At 32.2% G+C, this 11,223-nt stretch overlaps 2 protein-coding genes across 4 annotated transcripts; both read left to right on the top strand.

Moving 5' to 3' along the window:
• Positions 1-946: 946 nt before the first annotated feature.
• Positions 947-3,092, top strand: LOC133678151 (uncharacterized). 3 transcript variants are annotated; one of them, XM_062100371.1, is made up of 3 exons: positions 947-1,257; positions 1,512-1,633; positions 1,815-3,092. In XM_062100371.1, the coding sequence occupies exon 3, from the start codon at positions 1,820-1,822 to the stop codon at positions 2,618-2,620; it is 801 nt and encodes a 266-aa protein (XP_061956355.1). In that variant the 5' UTR covers positions 947-1,257; positions 1,512-1,633; positions 1,815-1,819; the 3' UTR covers positions 2,621-3,092. The 3 variants fall into 3 exon arrangements, with proteins under 3 accessions (XP_061956355.1, XP_061956356.1, XP_061956354.1); XM_062100372.1 differs by lacking the exon at positions 1,512-1,633 and having other exon boundaries at positions 1,819-3,092; XM_062100370.1 differs by lacking the exon at positions 1,512-1,633 and having other exon boundaries at positions 948-1,257.
• Positions 3,093-6,011: 2,919 nt separating this feature from the next.
• Positions 6,012-8,641, top strand: LOC133677885 (uncharacterized). The gene is made up of 2 exons (XM_062100019.1): positions 6,012-6,132; positions 6,953-8,641. The coding sequence occupies exon 2, from the start codon at positions 7,001-7,003 to the stop codon at positions 8,357-8,359; it is 1,359 nt and encodes a 452-aa protein (XP_061956003.1). The 5' UTR covers positions 6,012-6,132; positions 6,953-7,000; the 3' UTR covers positions 8,360-8,641.
• Positions 8,642-11,223: the final 2,582 nt, after the last annotated feature.

The following is an 11,223-nucleotide window of genomic DNA, read 5'->3' as shown; positions in this document are numbered from 1 at the left end:
AATCTAATAACATCTATATTGTTTGTTAAAATGATGTTGTATTCTCTTTAACCATTTAATATAATACATGGGAGTAATATTTATCTATAACAAGATATTTCTTTTCTAGGCATTTAAACTTACATGATCATCTTGAAAAAGGGATTTTTTTTCCTCTTTCAATGTCCAAGGCAAAGTGAAATCTTCCTAATTTCAAAACATTTTTTTTATAAAATAAGCCTTAAGATGCTTTTCTTTATCACTCTCAGTAGCATTAACAATAAGTCATTAAGTATGAGAAAAATAGTTTATGAAATAATAGTGGTGGACTAGGATGGTTGATTTTGGAATGAAACTTTAAGTTGTCATTCTTAGCTTGGAAAAAGGGAGAATGTATAGGGTATTTTATTGAATATAGGGTATTTTATTGAATCTTTGCAAAAACATATCTAAGGCTATTAGAGAATTTAGAGACTTTTATGTAATTTAAAAAACCTAAATTTTACATCTAAAAACCAAAGCAAATATAATTTTTAAATTAAACTAATTTGCTAAAGGTTTAAAATTATACTCTAATTTTTTCAAGTTAATTTTTTGACCTAATGGAGTGTTGATTTTGAGATTGAGAAGATTGATATCATAATCATTCTAATAGTAAATCTAACTTAAATTAAATCTCAAATCAATGAAATTAATGCTCGTTTGGAATAAAAATTGAACCTGTTTTTTTATTAAAATTTAAATTTTTTTTGTTATTCAAATTAATTTTTTAAAATATTTTTGAATCATTTCAATATATTAATATAAAAATAAATTTTAATAAATAAATAAAATATTATTTTAATATATTTTTAAATAAAAATTATTTTAAAAAATAACATCTACAACCTCCAAAATATCTTTTAATCAACAACTCGCATGACAAGAATGGTTTAACAACCGAAGAGTTACTTGGACTTTTAAGAGTTTTTATATTTTTATTGGCTGAGAGAATGCTATAATAAGTCCAGTTTTATTTTTTAAATCTAAAAAAATAGGTTGCAAAATTTGAGAACCGAGTTTTTATTTGGTTTGCTTTGGATAGATTTTGATAACTGAATCGTAATCCGAATTTATGCAACTCGAGATCAATGCTCAAATGTTTATCCGGTAATCATCATCCTCAAATGTTTCTCTTGTGTCGCGATTAGAATTTGAAACTCGACGCGTCTCTCCTTCTCAACTCTTGGATATAAAAACCAAGAACAGAAGCAGTGAAGAATTATTTATCTCAGTCAGGTAAATTCAGTTTGTATATTAATTCTTTAATTGGTAATTGGGTCTTTAAAATAATTGTTTTTGTTGGTAAGAAATTTTAATTTTAAATCTCCTGAAATCTATCTGTGCATACTAACACAAGACTTTTCTATTCATAAGTTAATATTTTTCTGAATCCATGTATAATTCTTTCTTCTTCTTTTTGTTCTTGAGAATGATGAATAATTATTTCCTTATTGCTGTTTTTTTTTCCTGCAAATTTTGTTTCATGAAAGAAATATGAAGATTATTAGAAATGGCATGCGAATTGTTAGTAGTTGGTGCTTCTTCAATTGTTGAAGTAGGTGTTCCAATTCCAAACAAGAGTTTCTTCTATCAAAACTGATACATGTTGCTGGTAGGTAGCATTCATAGATCCAGTTTGTTATGTTTTCAAGTTTATGGTCTTATCAACTCTTGGTCATACCCAGTTCATAACCTTTGCGGCTCTCTGTTCTGTTAATGTTTCTTCTTGCTTCAACTTGGTGTGTTAAAAACCTATTTTTTTCCTGAGTCTAACTACTTGTTTTCACTCTCAGACAGAATGTTGGATTTTGCTTCCAAATTCATTAGAGGAACCATTAGGTTGAAGCATGACTTTTTAAAGCCAAGGCAAGCTCTTTCAGGTCAGTGCTCAGATGATGAACCTTCTTTAAACAGCAGCAGAGAGGACAGATTGGAATGCCCAATTTGCTGGGAATCCTTCAATATTGTGGAGAATGTTCCTTATGTTTTATGGTGCGGTCACAGCCTCTGTAAGAATTGTGTGCTAGGCCTGCAATGGGCCCTTGTTAAACTCCCCACACTACCTATCCTGCTTCCGTTTTTCATCTCTTGTCCATGGTGTAATATGTTATCATTCAGGCTTGTTTACAAGGGGATTCTCAGATTCCCTTGTAAAAATTATTTTCTTTTGTGGATGGTTGAGAGCATGAATGGCGATAGGTCATCTTTCTCCTCAATCCACAGTGATCATCAGCCTGTCGCTCCCTTGAACAATAATCCAACCACAGGAAATCAGGTTAACCCCCAAGTAAGGAACAGGCATGCCATGCGCGTTCAAATCCCTTCAGAACAATCCCTACCTAACCACGACCCTAGCTACTTCAATGCTGAGAGACTTCACTTATCACTCCGCAAGTCTCTGGTATTTTTTGCTCACATGACAGCTAAGTTTCCATTAATCGTCATGTTTCTTCTGATTGTTTTGTATGCAATACCCACTAGTACCGCAATCTTAGCCCTCTACATCCTCATCACTCTTGTGTTTGCCCTCCCTTCTTTTCTCATCTTGTACTTTTCCTTACCTAGTCTGGATTGGCTGGTCAGAGAAATCATCACCTGAGTTGCTATTATAGATAGCTTGATAATTGCAGCATGACATCCCCACTACTCTGCCCACCTTGTCAATCAACTTACATGGTCCAATGTGATGACTTCACCTGTATCAGATGCTGACCAGCATGTGGGATATTGGAAATCCTTCAATCATAACAAATGTTATTGAGAAAAGTTTGGCCGCTGTAGTGTAGATGAGATGACTACCAATATTAAGATGGTCTGAGGTTGTTTTTGTGCCTGATCGCAATAGCTTAAGTGATCCTCTATTGGACTTGCAAGTATTTTGCTGTGGTGTACATGTAAGCAAAGCTCTTTGCAAGCAGAAAAGTAGATTTGCTTTGTAAGTTTAGCATAAAAGGTCTTCGCAGTACTTTGTTGCTGTTATTGTGCTCTTGAATCGACTTTAACATATGTATCAGAGTGTTGTAAAATTTGCTTCTTTAGTTTTTAAACGTGAAGGTTTGTGGTTTAATTTAGATGTCATTTGCCGCTGCCTGAAAAGTGCTTGTGCATATTTCATGTTCATCAATATAAAATGTAGGTGTTGGTCACTTGTGTGGGCATTGGTTTCGAGAATATTGGTGAACATTAAGCAGGTTTAGCTGTAGATCAATTGTTTCTTTGGATTTTACTAATCCGTTAGCACACTAGAAAGAATGCAAGCAGGTAATTTTGGTTAGCTAAGAAATGCAGTTTACTCTCAGGAGGAACTCTAAAATAATGAAGGGCATATACCGAGAATTAGAACAGTTTCGACAGCTTAATTAAGTTAGATGTAATGTAGTTTTGTTGTTGTTATGTTCTCCTTTTCTTAATTTTTTTTAATTTCTAGTTTAATATGTTTTGTTGCGGTCGGTTATATATGGTATTATTATATGTATGTTAATACATATTTATTATTAATAAAAATTTTATTTATCTTTAATATTCATATAATATTATATTAATAAATCTAGAGTAAAGATGAAGTCTATGAGACAAAAGTGATATTCAAAGAAAATTATAAAATTGTTATAATTATGAGAGTTTTATTGCATCAAAATATTATTTCTAAAATGTTCTTAGCCGATACTCTTTTAAATATTAGATATTCATTAGAGTCGTAGAGACCGATACATATTATGTTTTTTTTTTACTAAAAGAACCAGTTATTTTTATAAGTTGAGGTATAAGAAATACCTAGAACTAATATATTGGTATCTGTCATAAGACATGTATACTGTATTAACTTGCATGAGAATTCTATATGGAGAGATTATCTATGTCTATAAAAAGGCTCATATGACGGTTGTGTAAATGATCCTTAGACTTGAGATCACCAAGTTATCTTATATAAAGAATTTTATGCTTTGATCTTGTTACATATTATTTTAATCGAGGTAACGGAATGGCAGATATTGGATATAACATAAACTATATAAAGGTACTTGAGTAATCAATAAATGATTTATCACCCTAGGTGAATTAGGAAAAATGTTTCGTCTGTTCTCAAATAATATTGACTGAGAAATCCTTGGGTAAGGTGAAATGAAATTTGAAAAAGGTTTCAGATCTTCTTTAAATGAACAATGACTATCATGTAAAAAACAAACATGATTTAATATGTCTGACATACTTCATACTTAAGGGTCTGTTTGGGATTGTGGTAGCTGTTGCGATTCAAAATGTTTTTCGCTTAAAAATGAATCAAAATAATATATTTTTTTTAAAAAAATTATTTTTGATATCAGCACATCAAAACGATTTGAAAACATAAAAAATTTATTTTTAACATAAAAAATCAAAATTTTTGGGAACGTGGTTTATTAAATTTTAGTTCCCAAACAGGCTTTTAATGTTAAATCGAAATATTATTGATGAAAGGATATTAATTACACTAAGAAACCGGTAACTAAAAGATTAAGTCAAACTACAAGTAACTTTTCTAATATTTTGTTGATCATGACACGTTGCTAAACGATATACCCGATCTTTAAATATAAATTAATTAATTATTGAATTGATAATAAATTAAATTATTTAATTTATCTAATTTTATTTAATTAGAATTATGACTTATATTTGGACCAACATATTAGTAACATAATGGGGCACAGACTTTAAGAATCATTAGTTAGAAATTAAACTAGAATGATTTAATAAAGTATGACTTAATTAAAATATATTTTAGAAATTAAGGTCTAGAATATAATTAATACATAGATTATATTTCTAGACGTATAAAAATCAAGTAAGGACTTGATTGGATTAATTTCTAAAATTATCTTAAATTAATACATTGATATTATTCAGGTGATAAATTGATATTTTATTAATTTATAAAATTTTTCAGATTTTCTTATAAATAATAAATTGTCTTTTATTTTTACGAGGTTGTCAGTTAGATAGAAAAACTACATAAATATAAAATGAGAATTAGTATTCTAAGTATAGCAATCACTCTTTTCTAAACAGGGATTTAGAAGATTTCTCACCGGTAATTCATATGAATTACTATTTAAAGCTAAATAATTGGATAGTTTGTAGTTTGTGACAAACTAGTTTTTAAAAAATTATTCAAAGTTAAAAAAATTAAATTTTTAAATAACTTTAGATTTATGTAACGAATTCTAAAATCTTGAGAATAATTTTATTTTATTATTTTCTAATAAAAACTATAATTCTCATGGTTTAACTGCTTAATTAATTACAGATCGGAAGTGCCATTCTGTCATTCTCTCCTTAGCATGTCTTCGCGGATCACAAACTGCAATCCTGTCTTGTCGATGACGTCAGTGGCACGCAAAGGAAACCCAAATTAGATTGTGAGCTCCAAACTTTGAGGACTCGAAGGCCAAAATAGGATCCAAGTTGTGAAGATACGTTAACAGAATAAGATAGAGAAGGGATTGAGCGAAAGCAAGAGAATCCCTTTGGTGGTAAAAACCAAATTAATTGTTGGTAAGATGGAAGGTTTAAGCATATGTGTTTTAGCTTCACGTGCATCCATAAAATATATGAAGTGATTGTTTTCCACTTCAGTTTAACTTATTTTTTATAAAAAATTTTGATTTTTTAATGTTTTTTTAATTGTTTTAATGTTATTTTAATTTTTTTAATGTGCTGGATGTTAAAAATAAATTTTAAAACATAAAAAATTATTTTATTATATTTTTATATAAAAATTATTTAAAAAAGTAACTATTACCACACTTATAAACACCATCAATTTATAAAAAGACCAGAAAATGTCTATAGGCAGTGCCTTTTTTTCTATTTTTAAACAGAAACAGACTTTTCTTGAAGGGCTTTTAAGGTAAGGCATGAAGGATATTTTGGTCTTTTTAGTTAAATCTATTCTGTCATTAGGTGTGCCAATAGCAGCAGCAGCAGCAGCACCCTCCTGGGAAGGCTGCAAAACGCGCCTTTTCCGTTTCTCCTGGCCCCAGAAATTCAGCAGTCGCATGCATTGCAACCATTGTTTATATCTTCTTGAGCTCTTGGTTTAGAGAAACATTGCGGAGAAAGGAGAAGAAGGTATGACTTGGTTTTCATTTCTTTTTCTTGATAGTTGATGTAAATCATGATCCTTTTTAAATCAATTATTAGCCATCTTTGCAATATTTTCTGGTCTCTCATTAATTTTAGAGCCTGTATCTTCCCAGCAGACATTCCCATACTGAAGCCATCTCCATAGCCAATGAAATTATTGTTTTTGACACCGAGTGCTTTTGCCTAAATATATGTTCATCTCCCTCTCCTCTCTGTCTCAAGGGGCAGAGATTTTTTAGATCTCTGCATACGCTTGTCTGGTGCTTTCAAGATCTCGTTAATAATCTCATCAGATAGATGATAATATTCTTTGTACGCATGTCTGAGATGGAAGGGAAAACTGACAAAAGATGAGACAAGAAGAATTCTGTTCGTAATTTCATCGCTGTTGTGTCCAGGGGGGGTGTTGTGATTGTTTGACATCTTTATTGCTTTGAGAATTTATTACGTATTTCAATACATTGCTTTTCATAGCTGGTTCGATTAATTCTATTAATTTTACATAAAAATCTTTGTTTTGTGTTTGATTTTCTGAGGTTGAAAGCCTGGTGATGTCATAAAAACTCGATATTTTAACTGCTCATTATCTCTGATTCTTGTTTTTCGTTACAAAACAGATATGATATACATATTGAAGAAATAAGATACAATTCATTGTCTTTGTAAATATTGATAAGCTTAGTGATTCGTTTCTCTCTTCAATATTCCAAGAGAGAAAAAAAAGTGTGAAGTTTTACCTTTTAGTTTGCTTTGTCTTCTCCATAACTGTGTCTCACTCGATTGAAAATGTTCCACTCTGCTGCAGGGCTGGGAATTTTCCTTTTTTATTTCAGCTGCAATGATTTAAAACAGCATGGATGCGATCAGAGAGAGGAATTCAATGTCAATAATTCTAGAGAATGATTCTGTCTTTCCGACCCACGAGAATTATTCTTCTACTCCAGTAATTTCAGAGAACACTAAGCCCGAAGGTGTTCATACAAGAAGGTACTCCAGTGGGGATATAACTATCCCCTACTCTAGAGTGAGGATTCTTTCCCGCTATCTCGCATCTTCAACTGGTTCGTGCCATGATTATTGCAAATATGGAATAAAAAATGATTCAGAAACAAAGACAAGCAATCCCATATTAAAGAGGATCCCAGAAAAGCAAGGCAGGGAGACGAAGAAGACAGTGACTTCAGCAGAAAGACGAAGAACTTTTTCTGTTGTTTGTATTCCATCTCCTGGTTCAAAAAGACACGACTCCAGTGTTCCTGTTGTCATTGGAACAAAAGTTCCATCATCAACTAAGAAAAAAATTGTACTATCAGAACAGCTTTCATTACCTGTCAAGATAAAAGATGCTGGTGAGAAGAAGGTGTTGGTACGACCAACTCTTTCTTCATCTGTCAAGAAAGTTGTTTCTGTGATTCCCAAACATTCTGTGAAAAGAGTTTCTCAACCGAAGGGCCAAAATAAAGTTGTAAAAGCAGAAACAGATACTTATGAGAACAAAGCTATGAAACTGTCTCCAAATGGAACTCTCAAAGCTGGGTTGTCTGCACCTCCTGCTGGGAAGATCTTGGTGCGCCCTAGAAAAGGAATTCATGCTACTCAGCTGCCTCAATCCACTGAGAAGAATTTCATTAGACATATTAAGGATGTAACAACTCGAGTTAGCCGTCGACCACCCTTATCTTCTTCGGCGTTATTCAAGTCTTCCCATAGCAGTGCCTCCTGTGAATACCATGAAAGTGATACTATGAACACAGTTGCAAACAAACTTCCATCTAAGACTAGGCCTAGGAAGGGTGGAGTATTTTGCACTACAGACAGAAATTCCGCAGCCATAAAGGAGAGCTTTAGGTCAGGAAAGGTGTTTGAACTTCATCCTGAAAATAGCACTTCAAAAAGACTCAAATTTACGAGAAGAGCTCTTAACGATGGTCAGATGGGTGAAGTTGATACCAGCAAGAACAACCTTAAGAACAAAGAAGTTTGTGAAGGTGAAGCTAATATTGCTAAAAGGGAATCTGAGAAAATTGTTTTGAGACGCAAAGATGAGCAAGAAAAGAAAATTGTGCAGAGTTTGTTAAATAACATGATTGAGGAGACTGCATGTAAGCTTGTCGAGAACAGGAAGAGTAAGGTGAAAGCTCTGGTCGGTGCTTTCGAAACTGTGATCTCCCTTCAGGATTCCACAACCTCGTCAACATTTTGCGCATGTTAAATCTGTACTGATGCATGGAAAGCACGATAGGTGAAATGGAGGTGACATGAGAGTGAGATCACAAGCATGTGTGAAGTTTGGAAAGGCAAAATTATCCATTTAGTTGAGCAAACTGTGATGCAATGGAAGGTCTGTCCTGTTTCTATTTTTAATGTTTTCATATTTTTCCCCTTAATTACATCTTGTTTTGCTTTTATATTTATTTGTATAGTGTAAGAATATTAAATGTAGAGTACTGTTTCCTTTTTTTTCTCAGAAAATGTTCTATAAAATTTGCTTCTGGATCCATCACTTGAATTGAGAAGCGAATTATTAACACAGCTGATTGTTTCGTCAAACAACCAAATAAAACTACTACTTTAATTTAATTAGAAAATAGAAAACTCATGCACAATAGAAAATTCCATTCTGTTTTGAAACTTTGAAGAGAGAGCATTGTTACAAAAAAAAAACTGAAATCATGGGATGATTAAAAGATATGCATGTAACTTTACTCCCCCGATAACTTCTGGGATTTTTTAGTCTTGGAAAAATATGGATCCGATCGAACTCCACTTATGCCAATCATTCCAGGAATAAACTTTTCATCACTTGAAACTCACTTCATTAATGAATTTGAGCTTTCTTTGAGGATATGATTGTTGTATGGATGGCAGTTGTTATTTGCTAAAAAAACCTATGATGTCAAAATCAGTTTAAGGTTTTTATACAGTGATAATGGAAAGAAAGTGAATAAAAAGAGGTCTGATAATTTTTCTATGTCTTGTCTTCATTGAGAGTCTCTTTTCTCTTGCTAAAATCTAGCATTTTATAACTAGAAAAACATGAAAAAATCTAGATACCAAGAAAAAATCTTTCATCCCCTAAGGTGGCGATCATATTCCTTTGTTATATCTCCAAATAGAGTTATCCTAGACTCGTAGCTTATGATTAAAAAAAAAGGAAAAAAAAGAACTTGGTTATACCTCAGCCTAAACAGTTGTTGAGCCATGGCCCAACTGAATGTTGAACCTCAATTGGGCCAAGGCCCAACTGAATGTGGGTGCTTGGTTGGGCCAAGACCCAACCAAGTATGAGGGCTTGGTTGGGCCAAGGCTTAATCAAGTTCACAATTTTATCTTATCATCATCAATTGTCCTTTAAAGTAAATTTTAACTCAGTGTTGTTAAATAATTACTTTATCATAAAGTCATGTGCTACAGGGGAGAAACAAATTATATATATACAAGGAATAACAAGAAATTACAAGGGAAACTAATGATATTATGACTAATATTGGTGGGAATTAAAGTCTATATCCATGTTAGGAATCACAAGACATCTTTCACATGGTTGTGTATATGATAAGATTGGAGAACTTGGTCCACTATAATGGTGACAATTATCTAAGGAATCTCATTGGTAGGAACTAAAGTGTGCATCCATGTCATGAATCACTGGACATCTTTCACATAGATATGTATGTTACAATGATAGAGAACTTGGTCTATTATGATGATGATAATTATCTCATAAATCTTGGTACATGTATCATTGTTTAATGTGGGCATGCTAGAATCACTATAATAGTTGTTGGTGAAATCATTGTTATAAAAAAAATAATTTCTTCTTCTCCACTTCAACATCTCATTCTTCTTTCTTTTGAAATTCTTGTGATGAATCTTTTGTTAGAAAAGACATAGGTGAGGAACCTTACTCATTTTCTCTTGATTTTTCTATGTGACAAGGAACCAAATAAGGAACCTTACTCATTTGGTTTTAAGATGTCTAGCTGGATAAAAAAGCAAAATCTTTGGTTAAGGTAACTTTAGAGCTGGTACTTCTACTAGTGGAAACATGAGGGCTAAATCTTATTATAGGGTGCGTCTGTCTTCTACATTTACACCTAACCCACTTCAACCTCATGACCCATATAAGAGCATTGCAGTTGTTGCACGTGTACGGCATTGCAGCGAAAACATCTACTTTCAAAATATATCTATCATCTATCTTTTAAATATGGGGAGACAAGAATTCTTGTCTTTTATCTGTGGAAAAAATAGAATGGGAGTCAACACCTAGTATTTTGGTAACTAGGAACCCTAACTGGTCTTAGAGATTGGGTACGAGGATTGGTTGCGTAAATGAAAGGTATTAGTACCCCAAATACACCTTACCTAAGGTAGGCCGCATTGTTTTATTGTCTGATAAAATCTAAAGTCTTGTCATGTTTTCTAGTTGTTGATCCGTCTATGATTTAAGAAAAGTTCTCCTCGATAAGGAGGTCTTTGTCTTATCGGGTAAAACCTAACTGTTCTAACGTTAACAAAAGATTTAATATCCGGGATACATCTCACGTATAAAGTCGTAACCCTAAATATTAAAAGAAAACAAAATAATTTTTTTAGAATTTTTAAAATATTGGTAAGTTCTCATGACTTTAATAAATTGATTATTAAAGCCAAAATGCATGCTAAAACCTTTTTTTTATGAAGATACAATATGATTTTTTTTAGAGAGACTTGGTCGTATACATGAAAACAAAACATTATTTATTTATTTATTTGATGAAAATTGGGTATTTTAATACCGGATTTGTATCTTTACAATATAAAAATACAAACCAATATTGATAAAAATGCAGAAAAACATTGTCGGAAAATCACATATTTTTTTTAAATAATTTTTTTTGAAGAATTGTTTTTTAAAAAATACATGTAACTGGTTACTGTGCTTCCGGTTAATTATTTCCTTGTTGTAGCAATGTGAATAGTACACGTTCTGCATGCAAAGGACCAACTAGGTAGACGAGAAGAAGGAGAAGAGTGTTACCTGGAATGGATATGCTCTGGTAGCTGGGCTCACGATGGCGTTGTTGTCGCAGC

Source organism: Populus nigra, chromosome 18 (genome assembly GCF_951802175.1).
Source record: "Populus nigra chromosome 18, ddPopNigr1.1, whole genome shotgun sequence".
Lineage (NCBI taxonomy): Eukaryota > Viridiplantae > Streptophyta > Magnoliopsida > Malpighiales > Salicaceae > Populus > Populus nigra.
Note: the sequence above shows the minus strand (reverse complement) of the source record. Positions and strands in the feature narration are given on the sequence as shown.